The sequence below is a fragment of the Manacus candei genome, unplaced genomic scaffold, assembly GCF_025592945.1.
Source record: "Manacus candei isolate 608988 ecotype Guabito, Panama unplaced genomic scaffold, ASM2559294v1 h1tg000027l, whole genome shotgun sequence".
In the NCBI taxonomy this organism is placed as follows: domain Eukaryota; kingdom Metazoa; phylum Chordata; class Aves; order Passeriformes; family Pipridae; genus Manacus; species Manacus candei.
The window spans coordinates 8,031,296-8,052,031 of record NW_026138075.1 but is presented as its reverse complement, the minus strand read 5'-3'; the positions used below and the strand labels follow the sequence as shown (position 1 = coordinate 8,052,031).

Below are 20,736 nucleotides of genomic sequence, written 5' to 3'. Positions count from 1 at the left end.
TTCATGTTGTAGCTGGCAATGCTACATGTAAAATTTCTCGGACTGTGGACTAATTACTGAGATATTCTGTTAAAACTGGTTCAAAGATATAAAAGGTCTAGGTAAGCTTATAACGCTATTTTTTTTTTTTGGCCATATGCAGAACATGAACACACTGCATAAGAAAAAAAATGATTGATTTTCATCTGTCTACATGGAGATTTTCTTTAGATAATATACTTTAAATAGCAGACAGTGTGTGTTTCTTCTTTTACTATAACATATGATAGACAGGCGTGCCTGATTATATTTTCTAGGTTGTCTCAGAGGCACTGCCATCTATTCTATGCATATTCACAGAATAATTTGGGGGTTTTGTTTGGTTGGTTTTTTGTTTGTATTTTTTGTTTGGGGTTGGATGGGGTTTCTTTGAGTTTGGTTTTATAACAAAAAGCTCCACTAACCACTGGAATAATAATTACTTTTTCATAATATATTATTTGGCAGGGTATATTTCTGTTCCTGGGGTTTTTTTGTGGTGTATTTTTGGTTTGTTTTGGTGGGGTCTTTTTTCAATTTTACTTAAACCAGTATTCCTATTCTGAAGAAAATATTCCCTTGTCATCACAATCCTCATCCTGGAAGAAGTGTAATTCCGTTTCTCCTGCTGCTAAAAGCCAAAGCAAAACAATTAACATCAGGCTTTTTTGTTTGAAAAGATTTCTGCACACCAAATTGTTAGAAAACTATTGGAAGGTATATGACACCACTATAATGGATGTATGCGGTTTTATTATTTATACACCAAACTTTTTAAACAATAAGATAAAACCCATTGACACACAGCCTGAGAAGAAGATGTCAAGCTCTCCCACTTAAATGATGGTCTGAATCACTCCTTCGAGCAGCTAAACTGTAGTGCCTGGTTGTTCTAATAGCAAGTATACCATATGTGAGGCTGAGAGCACCACCTGAGACCAGACTGGAAACCTCTGATAGGCCACAAAAGTGGGAGGTCTCTTGTACCTTAGACTAGAGGTAGTGTGGCTGAGCCAACAGCACATATTTGACTTTTGGAACATTAGTGACACCACGCTATCTTTTTAACGAAGATAATCTATTCTATCTTGGTTTAAGTCCAGATCTCCAAGCAAATTCTCAGCCATTCTCTTTTTATATTTCAATGTGGGGATGGAAGAGAAAGAGAAAAAAGCATTTGAAAGAGTTTCTAGCTGTGACATTCCCACAGCTAGTTTCAGACATGACCTTAGAATGTCACTTTCTGGTATATTGATATTATGATAAACCAAGTATTTTTGAGAATTGAAGACTAATTGGTTAACTTGTATTTCCATACAGGGCTTTAGCCTATAACTACTGTAGCTCCCTGAGCTTCTTTTCATGTGTCAGCTAAATCTTTGCGTGTTAAGGTCAGACAATTGTGTGCTATCAGTCACCAGGCAGTTTGAGCGGAAAACTGTGACACTATGAGAAATAATACCTGTTTCAGTGACTAAATGCTCAACTTGTTTCAACAACTAGCCGGCCTAGGTGGATCCCTAGGTAGTTTTGGGACAGAATCAAACCTGCCATCTCTGTGAATATCAGTAGTAATACTGCAGTAGCTTTAAACCCCAAAATAACACACCTGTTAAGCACATGGCTCCACCTTCCCACAAGGTTAGTTTGAGACCTAACAATTCAGTGACTCCAACTGTAGAAAACTGACTGATCTGTAAGGTTCAAAGAAGTTTAAAGAGGGTGGTGTCATACTTCTGTTAACAAGCTGTACTGTTTCAAAAACCAGAACAGAGACATTTTTCTGGGGCAATGCTGTTTTGTAACTTCATGAAACTAAACTTAATTACATACTAGTAAAGAAACCATGCTTCCATCACTTCTATTTTTCTCATCCAAAAATGAGGAAAGGGAAAAACAATAAGTTTTTTTAGCTCTCAAACTGATAGTGCATTCAGTAGAAGTAATCAATTCAAAATACAATCATCTTTGCTTTGTGGTTAGCAAATTTCAGAACTCTAGAAATAACTGCCCATAAACTTTGTAGGATTCAACAAGGTCAACTGTGTAAGAATCTCAGAGATGAGATGCAACGAAAGAACTACATTACTGCATCAAATAGTTCTGGTAGCTGATCCAGAATAAAATGAATATAAAAATTGTAAAACTAGAACTGCTTTGTCTGACAAAATTTTAATCAGAAACTCCACAAGGAGAGTGTAAGTTTATCAGAATCTTGTGTGGGGATACGAGGACGTTAAGCACATAATAGAGTTCAGAATGAACCTAGAACAGAAATTGTTATCAACATCAAAGAGATACCCACTCCAAAATGTGCAAAGAGTAAAAGCAAGTGTTTATACTCTCATTCCACTGGACTTTAGGAAGTTGAATATTAGGTAATACTTCAGCGGATTAGCACATACAAGGAAAGTTTACCCCCATGACACACCTTTCTTCATTTCTTCCATGCTCTGCTGCTTACCCATGAGCCAATTTTCTTACCACAATACAGTATAGGTCTGCCTATGAAATTTTCTGAAGCTAATGGCAAAAAACCAAGACATTCAGAGGCCTGAGGCAGGTTCTTATGACTGTTGCTCAGATGTTTCTATTATGGGACCACCACACCACTTCTGTCTTGCAAAAGGAAGTGGTTACTGGAAGAGATGAAACACTTGGAGGTCTCCTCTTCAGAATATCAGTCAATGTTATCATGACAATTTTGATCTTATAGTTTAAAAAAAAATATTTTAAATATAAAGAATTTATGTGCATATATGCATTATATAGTTTATACTTTTGTTGTAATGAAAGGACTACAATTTTTCTTTTGTTTTTAATTTGGACTTATTGTTATTATTTTAGAAGTTCTGCAGGACACACAGTTTTGAGGTTTAAATATGTATATTTTCTCCAATAGCTGAGTACTACTGGCTAGTTCCTCCTAGCAAAAAAGAAAAAGAAACATTTACCAAAACAGCCAATTATTACTCAATATACAGTTAAAATTCTGTACCAAAAGTGTAATCTTGACCACAGTTCTGTATTAAAAAATACCATTCCTCCATTCTTTAGCAAGAACAAGCAGGTACAACTTGCTTGTCATAAACTGTCTTCCTTTTGGTACAATAATAGTGTAACTACAATAGCAGCATTTATACCTTTCAACGACGTTACTACTAAGAATTAAAAACATATGTAATATTTCATGACTGCAAAGAAAACAAGTGCCAGACCAGTTGCCTTTTCTTTGAGATCCTCAGAAACATTCTCTTATGTAACGATAAAAACCTTGGCACATCTGCTTTGTCTTTTCTCTGTCTTCAGAAGGGATTAGTTATGAGGAAAGTGGAAACTGAGAGTGCAGTGCAATGCCATTTTTTCTGTTTTTTGTTTTGATCACTTAAAAACGCAGATTCTAATACACAAATACTTTTAAAGTATCATGAAAATGTGTCCTTAGAATGAATTATAATAGTATTTTAATAATAATATAATAGAATCATGGTTTTTTCCATGCTGGCATGCTTTGAAGTCTTTATTTTTTTAGGGAAAAAAATTCTCTGGCACTGGGAAAATAAAACATTGAAGCTATAAGCTACCACCCCCCAAACAAGTGGTCCTCTTCCATCTTGTTTGCCTGTTTTAAGCAATATTTTGAAGATACTTCTGTTTCTGTACATTTTGAAGATTGTTAGTAGCCACTTTTCTGAAAAGAAAAAAGCCCACTGTCACACAGCAGTATATGGTGGTGCAAGGAGTAAAATAGAAGTCACTATAGCAAAAAAGTACCTAAATGGGGATGTGACAACACTACAAGATGGATCTCAGAATTTGTGCTCAATACATCTAGATATCAGAACAATAAAATTTACTGGAATTGGCATGAAGTAGCACAGAAATAACATTAACAGATTTCCATTACTATTGCATGCATTACAATGGCAACTGAAGTGTATTGTTAACTCTTCAGCATAAAATACCAGGAAGGAAAAGCCTAGCTATAAAGCAAGTGGGCTATAAATTGGAAGACAGAATGTTCCTGTAAAAATTGTAACTTTTATTTCAAAAAAGAAGAAAATTCTTCTGTACTTCCCAGGTATCAGTGTTAAAGCGTAAACTAAGATTTCAACTCAACCAAGCAGGTATCTTTCTCAGCACAGCCTGTCACCTAGGTTCCTTAACCATCACACTGGAGATGTGGACACAGACAGTGGTTGTTCACTTTCCCTCCTGACACAGCTGGTTACATAATGATGATAGACAGTGAGGATTATTGAATATGTTCTCTGTTCAAGACTTCAGTGTAAAGATTATGAATGTGAGAATGTTTTATATTTCTCTTTAGACATTTAGCAGTTGTATGTACACACAGGACAAAAAACAGCTAACACTTGAGAGGATGAGTGACAAAAATGCTGTATTGTAATTTCCAAGAATGGAACACATTAAGAAAGTTCCTATCTTGTCAGAGGAACTAACGCTTTATAGGAAAATTAAAACTTTCATGTAAAAATGATACCCCTCTACATTTCAAAATTAGTCTTGTACATGGAAAAATTCTGATTAGGAAATTAAAGTTGAAAAGAAATAACATATTGAGATCCATATCTGGAAGTGAGGGTGTAATGCAAATTAATCACAAAATCACAGAAGTGCTTGGGTTGGAAGGGACCTGTGAAGATCATCTTGTCCAAACCCCCGGCCATGGGGAATTCTATTAAGTCTTTTTAAAAGAAAAGAACTTATTCAGGTTGTACCTACGAGGGGCCTGCCTCCATTTCTCAAATTAAAAGTCTCTCCTTTTACATTCTAAATAATGCTGGGTAGAATTGATCCAAACCCTCACTTCAAACCCCAAATCTAGTCAAACCCCAAATCTGTGCCTAAAATACAATAAAGAAATAACTACAGGTTAAATAAAACTCCAAACTACTTCTAATTTGATGTTACTGATTACTGTCTGCACTTTTACTATATAGATGAAGGAGGTATTTTCTCACTGCTCATTAGAAACATTCAGCATCAAAAGTCCTGATCTCCAAAGTCAGGCACAGATATTTATTTCAAAAAATCTTTGGTGGAATCCTCTGTTTACAAAGGAAAGACTGGAGTAGAGTGACTGTCAGTAGAACTTTGTGGTTTTGTATTTATCTTATGTGGTGAGGCTTTTTCCAAGTACAAAGAAAGACACTTATTTAATAAGATCTTACAGTCTGAAAGAAACATACTAGATGCCTTCTTAAATTGTGAAAATACTTTTCACTTAAACTGAGTTCTGATCACAAGATTAAATTTTCTGGGAATTACTTCCATTAGACTGCAGACCAGTTAGCCTGGACATAAAGGAAGGACTTCCTGACTCAGTCACATTGTATGAATGAAAGATCATCAAAACTTACTAGGTTTAGTCCTTTCTTTCTAAATCACTGTTATTTGATATACAGAAATGAAGATGATGATAGCTTAGGGGAATTTATAGTGTAATCTTTTTTATTAAAAAAATATTTTTTATTAAAAGAGACTGAGAAAAATCCTTGTTTGTATCCCAACTACATTAGAATCCAGCAGGTTATGGTTTTCTCTTTACAGATACAAGCGTCTTACTACAGTAAATGCTATACTGCTCATCTTTAATCTTAGCTTAAAATGTGTTCATATAGCTCTGAAGCCTCCTTCACTCTTCCAATGGTGCTTCTGTGTGTGTCAGAGTGTTTCTCAGTCTTTATCTCTCTTATAGTGAGAACGATCAAACAATATTGTATTTGTATGTAGCCTTCATCAAACCTTGTATTCAGCACAAGAGCTTATAGCAGTTTGTTTTCTGCACAGAGTTTTTATATTTCTACTTTCTTACTGCATAGGTTTAAATGCTTATCACATTTAACTTGGATGAAAACCATTGTTATCCTTCTAGCTTTAATGAATTTTCACTCACCTACCAGTCTAATATCACCTACCTTTCAGGCTACTTGGAAGCTCCACTGATTTGGCTGGGATGGAGTTAATTTTTCTTCAGAGCAACCTTTATGGTACTACGGATTTGAGACCAGAACACTGCTGATAACTCACAGTGTTAGCACTGAGCAGTGCTTACACAGCTCCCAGGCCTTTTCTGCTCATCACATTACCCCACTAGTGAGCAGGCAGTATACGAAGAGTTGACCCCGACTGTCTGTCCTGATTCTGGCCACATCATTGCTGGGGGCAGGAGAAAGGAACACTCTCTCCTACCGGGAGAAGCAGTTCCATCTGGTTAAGAAAATGTGGGAGCTGTCCCCTACTGTTGGGGTCCGCAGTGAGCATTTTTGCATGTGAATCACTCTCTTTTGAATACTTATGTTTTTAACATTATTGCTGTTCACTTTCATATTTCATTGTTGTTTTCAGTAAATTGTTCTTATCTCAACCCATGACCCTCACCTTTTGTGCCTCCAGTTCTCAACTCCATACCACCACAGCAGAAAGAGGGAGGGGAAGGGGCAGTGAGAGAGTGGTGTGTGATTTGGGAGAGTTTCAGTGGGGGCACTGAATTGTGGAGTACTATTCCTAAATTACAGCAGCATCCAAGGGAATGTCATGTGCCATACAATATTGAGCACAGCAATAAAACTTTAGAGAAAAGAGAAAGAAGAAAAGATTTTTGGAGTTAAGTCATTTGTCTTTTAAGTAACAATTAATATGATGGAGCCCTGTTTTACTGTAGATGACTAAACATCGACCTACTAATGGGAAGTAATGAATTAATTCCTTATTTTGTTTTGCTTGCATGTACAGCTTTGCTTTACCTACTAAACTTTCTTTAACTCAACCCATGAGTTTTCTCACTTTTATCCTGATTTTCTCACCCATCACTGTGAGGGAGTGAACAAGCAGCTGCGTGGGGCTGAGCTGCCAGACAGGGTTAAAACACAGCAGAAGCTGGTATAGAAATATAGGAAAATACTCTTATGCTGTTTCTTTGGCTAGTGCTACTTACCAAATTGATGGGGGAAACATAAAAAAAGTTCAAAACTCTGGTGATGGTGGGAGGGAAGGATTAGTTAAAGCATCTTATCTTTGTTATATTCCATTTCTGAGCTGCATTTTTCAATCTGCCATATGAAAACATTCTGTCAGCTTCATTAGCTATACACAACTTCAACCAGTTTATGTTCATTTTTACTTTGCTATCATCACAATTCTTTATGACCACTGTTACTTCTGGAAGTGTAATTTACAGGCCTTTTCAATGAACACAAGCCAAGTTTTTAAAGGTTTCAGGACAGTTTGTGCAATGTTGAGAGGAAGTGAGCAAGTACCAATGCTGAGACCCCTAGCCAGATAGCTGGAAATTCTGTAATAATATGTGTTCTGTTGCTGAACTTATAGCCACCTACATTTTAATTCCTGCCCATGGGCTCTGATGGCTTCCCAAAAAGCCTATCATTTGTATTTCACGTTCCAAATCAAGCACTCATTTTCTTCCTGGCTGTGCCATATACACCATGAAGAGTTATGTGTTTGAGATGTGCTTTTGGGTGGAAGCTGCTAGAGAGCTGGTAGGTTTTATTCAGGATAGGTGGAGAATTCTGGTAATTTTATTTCATGGACCTTGATGTACTTGTTATTCAGCTAAATCTGACAGTCAAACCAAGATTAAATCACCAAATAATGTTACATTTCAAAACAGACAGAAAGAAAAGACCCAAAATTAAAGGTTTGCTCTGATCAATTTCTAAGAAACTCACCCAGGTTTAATTACATTGGCTGTCAGTTTCCCTTTTTGGGTATGATCTTACAAATCTGATCTTGTTTCATGATATTTGTTCTTAGACTCTCAATTTTTCTTGTCTAGTATCTTATTAAAAACAATTATATTGCTTGTTTTTCCAGAAGTATTGGTGCAAACAGTTAACCCTTCAGGCTGGCAAGCCTCTGAAGATTCAGCAAGAATTGATCCTGAAGCTAAACCACAGACCACCATTCACTCATTTGCTCTTCTACCGGGCAGCGTTATTGATTATTCAGAGGACACACAGGAACATCCTTCATGTGTGATTAAAAGTGTTACAGTGGAAGACACACCTGAAGAGGGTAAGTAGTAGTTTATGCCTCAGACGTTTAAAATGGGATTGTACTTCACTGTTTTCCACAAAAGATGTTACTGTAGTGTCACAGAAGCAGAGCTGCATAACCATTATAGTACATGGTGCTAATATAGTTTGAATACAGATGAGCAACAGTATAGACTAAGTAGGAGAGTTCTTGTTGTCGTGGTTCAACTTACGGATGTGATCATCAAACTTCTCATGTACAAGGGATGCATACTGGCTTTGTACATGCTAAAACTAAAGGCATCAGAACAGAACGTAATTTTTATATATTCTGTATCTGTAACTTTTAGAATGAAGTGTGCAACTTCTCTAAAAACTGTCAAAAAATACATTTGAAACTATTCAGGAGCAATAATGTGGCTGCCTAGTCTGTACTGGATGCTTTCATTCTAGTTGTAATCTGAGAAAAGAGAGACCTCTGGTTTGAGGAGCCTTACATTCTAAAGGAATTAAACTGTAAGGAGCTGTGGTACTCAGAGTGCCTTTTTGGAGTAGTCTGAATGATGGCATTGAAAAGAAACAGAAAGAACTGTTACAGATGTCTTGTCCCTGCCATACCAGAGAGTTCTGTAAGGGTTAACTCACAGGAGTTAACCTGTGGTTAACTTTTTAACCTGTGGTTAAAAAGGTATGTTCAGTAGTTTTTAGAGTGACATACTCTACAAGATGCAAAGTTAAACAGAAAGCATGTAGACTGATTTTTAGCATTCATGAATTAACTCGTAGGAGTTTCAAATATTTTTCTTCCCAGTGGTCTGTATAATTTGAAGACAGACTTCGTAGTCATTTCAGTAGACGATGTAGTAATGCATTTTTTCTAGTTGGAAATGAAGTCTATATCTTGATTTCCATTAAGGGTTTGAAATTAATCTTTATCCTAGAGAGAAGGATAGACTCTACACTCTTGGCCTGCAAGCATGACACACTAGTGGCTACTTTTGCCTAAAGTAAGATTATGTGAAGTGGAAGGCTAGTAAGAGTCTCCAAGGTGGCAGAAAGAAAGCCAAATGTGAACCAAAAGGATGTAGATGTGAGAGGTCAAGTCTTTTAAGAAGTAGCTGTTCTATACAGAAGTCAATATGTGTCCTTTGATGACATAATTCACAGAACAAAAGCTGATATATTTATACATGTATGTAATGTATAGTGATGACAATAATGAATTCAGAATTTGTTTAGTTATGTATTTTATAAATCATTAAAACTGGATTTTAAAAACAAGACTTTTTGTCTGTATCTGAACAGGATCTGGTGACTCCATCTAGTAGCTGGACAGATTGTGTTTTAAAATAGTGCATCCTTCTACAGTACTAGTAAAAGCAATGTGAAGAGACAGATATTTTGTTATATAAAATCATTGCACTATGTAAGTAAATGAGTATTGCTTTAGGAACTCAGGAAAGGTATCTATACATTTGGATTTCTCCAGTGGACAAAAATTCTGAATTTCTGATAATTGTTTTGACCAACTCAAAGAGTCAGAAGACTTCTTTCAGGCACTGTTTTCTCTTTCACACCAGAACACTTGAAAGTGTTGTGGCTTTGTTTTCTCTCAGCAGGAGTGTTTTATGCATCCAGAGTGCTCATAAATAAACCAGGGTGAGACATACCTCACATAGCAATGCGATACAGCCCCTCCCCCAACACACACACACACCCTCACACACACCCCCTCATACACACATGTTTTCCAGGATATTGGGCAAAATCCAGTTTATTTTTTAGTTTTTCAGAATACATTTTGAAAACATTTTCACAGAAAATGAGAAACAAGTCCGGAATATAGCCTTTAGGTTGATTGCCTCTCTGTTTTTAGGATCAGGTGGAACCATTCAAGTCTTATGCAAATATTAAATCCTTCTTATGCTTGCAGCTCTCTCAGTGACTTTGCAATTTCATACTTTTGTAACCTTTTTAATAATTTAAAAAGCTTTTGGTCTGAAGAGAATTAATGCAAAAATTTCAATGACCTTAAGAAGATTTTAGGACCTGAATTTTGTTAACAGATGGAGGGGGAAACTCATGGTTGCACAAGCTTGGAATGAATATAAACAAGTGGTCATTTCTGAATTCCCTGATTGGATGGAGTGAAAACAGAACTCAGAAAAAAGGTATATTTACCTATCAAGTATTATTGTTGCTTTCTGGAACATGTGATACATTAAAAAAGTTAGGAGGATTGTTCTTTTTTTTAGTTTCTTGTATGTGAGGTTTAATTGAATGTAGTTGTGTAGCTTGGATTTTCAAATGAAGCTACTAAGTGTAGATATATACAAGTCACTATTCTAAGTATCTAAGTAATTAGATCAGTCTTTTTTGACCTTATATACTTGTTAGTTAATTATGATACTTGCTTGAGGATTATGATACTCAAAGTAATTTTCCAATAGGAAGTCAGCTACTGTGTTAAGCCAGAGAGATCTCAGGGGGGGTGGGAAGTAATTTTATGTATTTATTTAACAAAAAGGACAATTAAGAAAAAAGATTAGAATTTATATCATATGCTGTTATAAACAGTGTCTGTCAAATAACTTGTAATATTATAAGGATTTAAAGTGTCTTCTTAACTCTGATAAAAGCTAGTTTTCTTAAGAGGCAACATGTTTCTGCATGATTTTTTTTTAATTGTAATGACATGAATTTATGAAAGTAATAAATATCAGAGTAGTGAGGGACAAGTAATCGTTAAACTACATAAATACGTGTGATAGTGTCCAGAGATCAAAGTTGATAAGTAAGAGTTGCTATAATTCTCCTCCCAAAAGTCTATTTTATTTGTTATCAGAAAAAACTCCAAAAAACAAAAGCCACCAAAACAAGAAACCCAAAGATTTAAAACGATATTTGATGCCTCTAATAAAAAGATTTAAATGTTCATCTGAAACTGCTGTGCCTTTTAGTTGATAAAGTAAACTTTTTTATGCAATAGATCATGTTACCACATTCGGAGGTTGTTCTGATACTGATCACAAAGCAACTGAGCTGAAGGAGTGTACAAACAAAGAAGTGCTGTATATTCCCTACAATTTGGCTACATTGTATATCGTCAAGGTAAAAAAAACCCTCTACAGTCTGTTACCTAATGCTTAAATGCAAAAATGCAGTCTTCTCCATTGTGTCCCTTTTTTTCCAGCAATAAACTTCACAGACTAAAACTTTTTCAAAAACTTTAGAAAAATTTTAGTGACTGTGTCTTCAATATTCAATTTACATCACTACAGTAGAAAGGAAGAAGGGGAGATTCCATACTAGGACCGGAAGAGAAATTCCATTTCAAGTCACCTACAGATTTTTGTTCAATAGCATAACATATTTTCTAGTTATTGAAGCCTGAAAGCTTTGGCTGCACTCCTTTACCTGTTTTTAAGATCAAATACTTTGCTGCACTGTATCTGTCATTCTGAGAAATGTACCTCAAAGGTGTTTGATGGTTCATTATAACTAGCATTGCTAGTGCTCTGAGTTGATAATTTCCTTCATCCTCTACAGATTGTAAAAGACATGCAGCAAATGAAAAGCAAACACATGAAAATAATCAAAAAACTAGAAAATATAAGGAAAGAAAACCATGTAAGTATTCTGGAACATTATCACTGTTGTGTTTTACCATTGAAATGATGCAGAAGGATAAAATCTACTTCATTCACAATTACATCTCTATACCCCTATCCTTCTAAGTGTCTGTAAACAATGTCACTGTATCTTGAAATATATTTGATCTTAGAATTATGTGAAGTCTAATTTTACTTTTTACCTGGCACAATGACAGGAATTTTTCTAAACTTTATTCGTTACTAGAATTTTCTCTTAAATTACACGCTCTTTTCATTACTGACACCATGGTTAGAACATTTGCATTTATATAAGCTATGCCTCAAGAATGACTGTATTGTAAAGGACGGTGCTGAATTGTGTTGCCTTTATGGCTTTTTCTTCTGTGGTATTCTTTCATCTACTTTGCTTTAGCCTTAAAATGTTTTGTCAATATACCTTACAGAGTATTAGACCTCTTCACCTGTAAACCCTGAAAGGTCACAATGAGGATCCAGAGGTGCCATTCCTGTGACCGTAACTCCAAATGCCTCATTTGACTTTGTGAAAGCATTTCTGCATTCCATCAGTCAATATTTCTCCCAAAAGATACAATAATCCACATCAACTTGGGCTACACTCTTCTGGAATCTTTTCTTGAAGCTACTGCTTTATCTTTCTATTTGTCACATCATTCTCCTTTTCCAATCTAGAGTAAAACAGGCACTTCATTCCTATGAAGGTGTATGTTTCCACACATTTAAAGTTTATTCTTGGTGCACAGACAGAAGAGATTTGGAAATTCCTCTAGACTCTCTAAGGGGAAGAGAACAAACTCTTCAGATTGTCAACTGAACTTGAGAGTTTCCTGTATGTAGTGTACAAAGGCTAGATAACCTCTCATAGGGAATGCAGAAGAATTGTAATACCTGTGTAAATCCATTTCTATGCTTCAGTAGAAATGTAATCCTGGTACAGTCCCATCTTACACTTTCAACTGACTCCAGACCACTCAGGGAAGAGAAAGAGAATCAGGAAGAACACAGATGCATAACAGGGCACTGATGCAAACACAGGGACTGTAGTGATCTTTCTTCATAGAACCTCTTTCATTTTTGTTGCTGTATGTATTTTTTTATGCTACTTCCAAGCTTTTGTTTTCTGAGGTAAGTTTAATTTCTTTAAAATTGCTTACCTATGCTTCGAATGACTTCATTCTGGTCTGCTCTCAGAAAGGCTTTGGGTTTTACTTCTGCAGAAAGATACATAAAAGATAAATTAATTTAACAATAATTTTTGTTCAAAGTCTGCAGCAAATGAAAGTACAAACCTCCTGTGATAAATAAGAAATGTTTGCAGAAAATAAAAGCAATTGAATAAAGAGCATCAAAGACTAGGTCTTGTGGAGACTATTTCTTAAATCATGCCTGGCTTTCTGCTCTCATCACTATTCATTTTCTCAATAATATTTTGTAATACAGGAGCAGATTATAACTACTATAAAGAAACATTATGGAGAGAAAATGAGGTGTCTAAAATCCCAATTAGAAGCTTACCAAGAACTGATGAACAAGAGCAACACACATTGGGAAGATACAGTTAAGGTAACCCAGCATTACAATTTTTACATTGGGATAAGCCTAGCAGGTACTTACAGAGGTTGCTTTCTTCTTCTAGACTAACAGTCAAATGAAGACACACAGTTTGTGAAATCAATACAAAACTATGTCTGTCTCCTTCTAGAGATTAGTAAAGCCTTGCACAGTATACCTTCAAAGTTTTCATAGCTTGGCCTGTGTTTATGCACTTGGAAATAGCTCTGTTTTCATGCAAACAAATCTGAATTCATTCTAGAATATATATGATGTGTGCTGCTTTTCTGGTGAAACAGATATTATAGTTTATCCAGTTCCTCATTCTCTTCCGCTACAGGAAAAAGTTCAGAGTGTTCAAGTCTTTAGAGAGGGTCTTTAGAATCAGACTACCTGTGGTCACATGGTTATAGCAAAATGGGAATTTTAATTATTATTTGTGTGAGATCTCCATGTCTTAGCAGCCTGGACCAAATATTATGACTTTTCAATGCATGTATGGAACAAAAAAACCTCAAATTTTAGGCCTTTCTGAAAAATGGCATTAAAATCGTGCCTTATTTTAATATCTTCAGAGCCTGAGAGAAAGAAATAGGCAACTGATCCAAGAGAATGAAGATCTTCTTCACCAAATGAAACAACAAACAAAGAACTGGGAAGAAGAAAAGGTGAACAAAGCAAGTTTGTGTTTTCTTTTTGGTGTAGTGTTCTTATTACTGCATCCAGTGTGTGCCGTTTGCCTGCCTGTCTGCCTTTAGATATCTACATCTGAATCAGCCAAGACTGAATTGCTGTGCACTTGCCTTCTTTTTTTCAGGGAGTCCATCTAGTTTTTTGCCCTTTATACAGCAATGAAGATGACATACGCCTTTTTGTCTTACTACATTATTCTTTCCACTAAAAACTACTAGACTGTCATTTTTTCTCTCATTTCACATTTCATGTCTTTTTGAAGATTTCTTAGATCACAGTACAGCACATTCATTCTTTTTTATTTAGCAATTAGCATTAAAAATCAACATACCATCATCTAAGCTACTGCAATACTGCATTTCACCTGGCTGACATAGCAACAATACTACCTCATTTGGTAGTTCCCACAGAAAACTACCTAAAGTTCCTCAGGTTTTCCAAATTTTTCTGTAATAATGCAACTTCAGTTTACCAAAGATTTGAGATGACTTCTTAGGTGTAAGAAAAGATTTTTTTTTTTCATTGATAGCATCTGTGATCATGGTCTGATATTTGTTATTTTCTACCTACTGTTCTATTCTGTTTGATATGGTCAAGTCTTTCTGCAATTTTGCAAATCATCAACATCACTTTGTTACAGCCAATTTTCATGATAGTGCTCCAAGACCCATATTCAGGGAGATCCTAACCAAATTTGTGGTGGGGAGTGCTGGGGGCAGTGAGTCTGTGAACCAGATTCTCTTTTGCATTTCTGAAACTGAATGCAGATTTCTGTAGGATTTCTGAGTGAAGATCTCAGGCAAGTTTTTTAGTTCCTTTTTCAAGCAATGTGGCTCCACCTTCTGTTTCAGTTTTGCATGGCAACAGTATTTAAAATTAAAGGGTTTTTTTACTTTTCAAACACTTTGACTTATGTCTACTGTGCCTCGTTGATGAAAAATCGTGGGGTTTACAAGTCAATTGACCTAATTATTACATATAAAGAAAATGTAGCAGAAATATTACAATAAAGAGAAAGAACTGATGAGGATGCAATATTCTAAGGCTTGTAGGAAGAAGGAATACTTTTTATTAGGCCAAATAATGCTGGTAAAATTTGGTGCACACAACCTTTTCTTCAAGGCTGTCTTAGGAATTCTTCCAAAAGCTTTTGTTATTCAGCTGCTTCAGGAGTATCTATCGGTTTTGTCTCTAATTATTATTCCAGAAACATGGACAAATGTTTTAGAAAGTATAAGTGTGGGACAACTTGGTTCAGGCTCTTGTGAAAACACTGGAGTCTGAGCAGTCTCTGGTTTATTTCAATATTTTCTTTTCAAGTAAGAACCAATTACTGCTCAATAGCCCGTTTGTGTACTTCGTACCTGTAAGTGGCAACAGCATTCATTTCCTATTGTTGACTATTCTCCCCAAGGAAATACAATGAAAAATGGTAGAGGACTGATTTCCTGCTATCTTCTTTTCTTGCCTTGCAGGTCTGGATTCTACAAAATTTGTGTAAAAACCTAGATTATCTCTATACCCAACATGCACTGAGTGAGTTTTATATTTCAGATGTAGTTTCTTGATTTCTTTCTTGTTTGCTTTTTGCTGCTTGACAACTGAAGTCAATATAAGCCCTTCCATTGCAATACTGTGTGTGCAGATGGAATAATAAAAGAATATTGAAGCTACAAATAACGTCTGTCATGAATCCAAACTCCTTAGCACAACTGTTTTATTACAGTCAGCATCATTTCACATTAGGTTTATTTCAGCACTTTAAGTCTTCCCTTTGGAAGTTTAAAACCCAATAAAACATGACCCTTTTATAATTCTTTGAGTTTTAATAAATTGAAATGAATTATTGATTACTAACAAAATATTAGTTCATGACAAATTCTTGAATTCTAAACGGAGATCATTTGGCATAAACAGTATTGTGGAAAATGAAGATTAGAAATGCTTAAGTTGTTCCTACCTAGTTTTCTCTTGTTTTCAATGCAGCTTTGCAGGAACTGCACAACATCAGTCTTCATGTGGAAAGATTGCGTGACCTCATGAATTTCCAGATAAAAATTCTTCAGCCAAAATCTGAAAAGGCAGAAGGAGAAAAATCATATGTGTCGGAGGTTTTACTATTAAAAGCAGAACAAGTGAGCACAAAAATGGAAATGTTATTGGTTGTTTAGGGGATTATTGCAGGTATTTCAAAGGCAGTCAGGTTGACTATAGCAAAAGCAGAAATAAACCATGGGACTAACTGATAGCAAAAATTGTGTACAAATATATACATAGCTGGAGAATGATAAATTTTTAATGAATGACTAAAATATCACAGTAATGAAATCAATCCATTGGTTCAGGAATCACTGATAGTGTTCTTTTTTCACTATAATATTTGATAGCAGAAAACTTTGCCACAAAAATCTTTTAAATATCCACTTCTTTGAATTATAATATATATATATATATATATATATATACAGACCTTCATATTCAATATTTCTTTTGTTTTCTCCATTTTTGCTCTACCTTGCTCATTAAAATCTTAAAAATTTCACATGAAAACAATGAAAATCTAGATCCTGTCTTAGTGACTGAATGGTCAATGGAAAAGGGATATTTTTGGCAGGGACACACCATTCTTCAAAAGATACAAGGATCTTTGCAGAAACGAGAGAGGGAAGTCACTGAGCTCCTGCAAAGTGAAAGAAGATTTAACAAGGCAATGAAACCTCAAATGACCATGCTAGTCTTCTTGGAATCTCTTGTCAAGAAGGTAAGAACACAGTTTCTGCAAAGATGAAAATTTATTTGATGGGTTTTCTATATAGTTCAGTATAGAAAAAAGTGCTGTTTTGTTTATTATTGTTATGATCTTAAAAATTGTGAAATGTTATTTAGTGCACATTGATTTACAGGCTAGATTTTAGGAATAACACATGGAATTAAAGAACCATAAGTACCCACTGAAAGTCAGCCTACAGAAAACTGATTAGACCAACTTGAGCACTCATTAATTGGCGTTATTTTCAAAGGTAAATTAGTGAAGCATGGAAAAAAACTGTGGTTTTCTACCCTTTCAGTTATGTGAACTGCATGAATTACAAACAGATGCACCAGCTTTACAGGAAATGTGATCTAATTTTTGATTCATGGTAGGTTCACACCATATATTGTGATGTTCCTGGGGCACAGCAATGCGTCAGTCAGCTTATCAGGAAGAACGACGATGAAAGAGTTGATCGGAAAGAAGCCTTTAACAAAGCTCAGGCTGACATTTTGTCCTATGAAGTACTTTATGGAAATGAACCTATGAATGACAAAAGGTATACTGAATAGTGAATAAAACAAAGATAGGAAAAATATAGAAAAATAATGAAATAACATAGAAAAATAACATATTTTCACAAAGAGAAACTACATTTTGAAGGATGCTGTTATAATTTCCATGTACAGTTATGGGGGGAAAAATATCAAAGTATTTTTTATTTGTATGATGCCTAAAAGAAAATTTAGGGAGGAAAAACTCCAAGGCAAATTAGTTTTGAAGGTGAGATAAGGAAAGGGTTTTAATTTGTGCCTCTGAGGCATAAGGTTACAAGACATGTGCAGCCTCTCTGTTACAGATGTTTACAATTTATAATACTGCTTGTCCAATCCTAGATGTTTCCACCCCATGGTTTTTGCCCTGGACTGCCCTCAGTCACGCCCCTGGGGAATTGGGGTTGGGGTCTTTTGAGACCACCTCTTCATTAATCTTCATCTTCTTCAGAGCACAAAGGGTACACGGTCACCTAGTTTCTGACGATGTTCTGCGTTTTAGGCTAAGGTACAAGCATTCTTCAGATAGAACAGGCCTATCTTAGAGTGAGACTAAACATGTTCTAATGGAATCCAGGGGTAGAATTGGTATGGGGAGCATAGAATGGGGTAATAGGGTTGGAGAGTTTCTGTGCTAAGGGTAAGGGAATAAATGCTGCTGCTTCTAAATCTACTTCTGCTATATAACTACTCATAAAACTTATAAAAATTAGAAAAATCAAAAAACTAAATGGACCTTAAGGCATCAATATTATAAATATAATATATATATTATATATATAGTGTATATAAAATATATGATATATACAATATATCATATAATATAAATATTTTACTTATATTATACTTTATATTACCAAAAAAATCAAGTAACTTAGAAACACCACAAAAAGCAGAAAAATATTTCAGCTTAACTGGCTTATGCAAGTTTCATCCATTGTATTATAAAATATGCTGAAATAAGCTTATTTGGCAGCCTTGTACTGCAACATGAACATATTTTCTTCCTATTCTTTCTACAGGAAGTTCACTACAAACTTCTCTCTCTCTTTTTTTTAATGATAGGATACACCTCCCAACGAAGCTTTTCAGAAATATTGGGAAAGCAAAGTCTGATTTAGAATATGTTGAAGCAGAGAAAATTGTGTTTGATTGTATCCAGACAGGGGAAATCCCCAACTGGATTAAAAGGGATTGTCTTTATGTAGCCTGGACAGGTGAGAAATCCCCTTGTCAATTGACAGAAGCCTAACTATCCTCAGCCAATTTACTTTTGAATATAAGAAACAATAGTACATCAGTAAGAGGCATTTAGACACATGTTGCTGCCATGCCATGTGTCCCATGACACATCTTCCATTATGTGCATTGTAGTGAGTAACCATATGAATTCTAATACTGAGTCATGGCTTGTAAACATATGGTTTCCAAATTTATACCCCACTGTTAATTTTTCTTTAGTATCTTTGTTGTTTTGAAAATAGATGTCTTTTGTATATTGTGCCTAAATGTCTCAGTGCATGTCTAAGATAGATGTGAACAGAATCTCCCCAGATTTATCAGCCGTGCACTGATTGCAATAACAAATGTAGAATTCAGAAGGAAGTAAGCCCTTTTCAAGAAAACTTAAAAATATTCATTGCATAAATTTAACACACTATGTTTTTCTAAGGTTACTAATAGAGAACCTGCCTCCAAATATTTGATTTGCTTTTTCTATGATTCTGCCATACAAAGCCTGGTTGTTTTGGGTTTTTTTTTTAGTCAGGGAAGAGAAGGTGGATGTGTCTGAGAGAATGACTATTTCTAATTTACAAGATTTACTGAGTTAAATGCTGATTATATGTAACTATATAATTATTGGAACTCCCTAGAAGACCCTGCAATGTGCTCTAAGGAGACAGAGTCACCATCCCAAGGAACTCATGCAGAAGTTTAGAGTGGAAATCAAGGTAATACATTACAATGTACCACCCTACATGGTTTCAAAGAAGTTATTAAAACGCACTCATTTTCCTAAGCATTCTTAAAAGATCTGAGATTTCCTCTGGATTATATTCTGTGATGTCCATATTTGCATCATTTTCTATAGAGCAAATTTCAATGGCAATTATGCACAAAGACCTACAGTTGTGTATCTCTATCCCCTAAGCACATTTACATGCAAGAATACCACAGCTTGGCTAACTAGGGAATGACATGGTGAAATGTTTCTTTGTGTGAAAAGATTCCCAAGTTATATTTTTCACCTGTATATTTGCTTTACATGCAAATCCTTATGCATCTTGGTGGCCTTTGACACCTGTTACAAGTAAAAGTATATTAGAGTCATAGAATCCTTTAGCATGGAAAAGACCATTAAGATCACTCAGTCCAACCATTAACCCAGCACTGTCAAGTCAACCATTAAACCATGTACTTAAGTGCCACATCTACATGTTTTTTTTAAATAACTCCAGCTGTGACGACTCAACCACTTCCCTGGGCAACTCGTTCCAATGCTTGGCAACCCTCTGTGTGAAGGATTTTTCCCGATATCCAATCTAAACCTCCCCTCAACTTGAGGCCACTCCTCTGGTCCTTTCACTTGTTACCTTGGAGAAGAGACTGACGCCCATCACACTCCGACCCCCTTTTATGTAGTTATAGAAAGCAATAAGATCCCTCCTGAGCTTCCTTTTCTGTCTCCTTCGCTCCCTTATCTCCCTCAGCCGCTACTCATAAGATTTGTGTTCCAGCCCCTTCACCAGCTTTGTTGCTCTTCTCTGGACACGATGCAGCATTTCATATATTCATACATCTAATGATTTGGGATATATGGTGTGAGACACTGGATTATTATATAAATTATTGGCTTGGAACAACTCAAGTGTGTGTGTGGGCAGGGAGGTGATAGGTCAAATTTCACTGACTGTGCCCAGTCCCACACGCAAGCCCCTGCAAGCCTCTTGGGGCAAACCCAGAGAAGCTATTGGTAAAAAACATCCCAGATGAACTGCCCATACCACATATCAGAGCCCCTGACCCAGCCTCGTATTGGCTGGCACACTGGAAGTCCCACCTAGGGGCAGGGGGTGTGACCACAGGAGGGACAAAGCACATAAAAACAGCAACATGTACTCACCATGCTTGTTCGAACTCTCCATCTTTTAGACTCTTGTAGCATGACCTATGCTGGACCTAGGAATGGTAGCTATATTTCTCTTTTTCTCTCTCTTTCTTTACTTCTTCTTCTCCTAATCCCTTTTCTTAATATTTTGGATAATTTAGGACCAGATAGGCTGGATTTTGCTAAATTGTGTGGGTTAGCATGTGCTAAGTCAATACTTTGTGGAATGCTTTATTTTGGTTGTATGTTACCCTTTAAACTTCAGAGAATCACAGAATCAGCTAGATTGGAAAAGACTTCTCAGGTCACCTAGTCCAACGTTTGGCTATTAGACCATGGCACTCAGTGCCACATCCAGTCTCTTCTTAAATACCTTAAGGGATGGTGAATCCACCAACTCCCTGGGCAG

At 35.8% G+C, this 20,736-nt stretch overlaps 2 protein-coding genes across 3 annotated transcripts in view; one reads left to right on the top strand and one right to left on the bottom strand.

Moving 5' to 3' along the window:
- ANXA1 (annexin A1) overlaps positions 1-20,736 on the bottom strand; it is a 360,547-nt gene that overhangs the window by 30,630 nt on the left and 309,181 nt on the right. The gene's annotated exons all lie outside the window — the stretch shown is intronic.
- The window catches only part of LOC127471864 (uncharacterized), a 31,385-nt gene that overhangs the window by 4,095 nt on the left and 6,554 nt on the right, over positions 1-20,736 (top strand). Inside the window, exons 2-9 of the mRNA XM_051789257.1 lie at positions 7,876-8,076; positions 10,103-10,207; positions 11,026-11,147; positions 11,586-11,666; positions 13,109-13,231; positions 13,795-13,900; positions 16,477-16,673; positions 17,057-17,223. Coding sequence (XP_051645217.1) covers positions 7,876-8,076; positions 10,103-10,207; positions 11,026-11,147; positions 11,586-11,666; positions 13,109-13,231; positions 13,795-13,900; positions 16,477-16,673; positions 17,057-17,223 — 1,102 coding nt within the window. The remainder of the gene's footprint in view (positions 1-7,875; positions 8,077-10,102; positions 10,208-11,025; positions 11,148-11,585; positions 11,667-13,108; positions 13,232-13,794; positions 13,901-16,476; positions 16,674-17,056; positions 17,224-20,736) is intronic.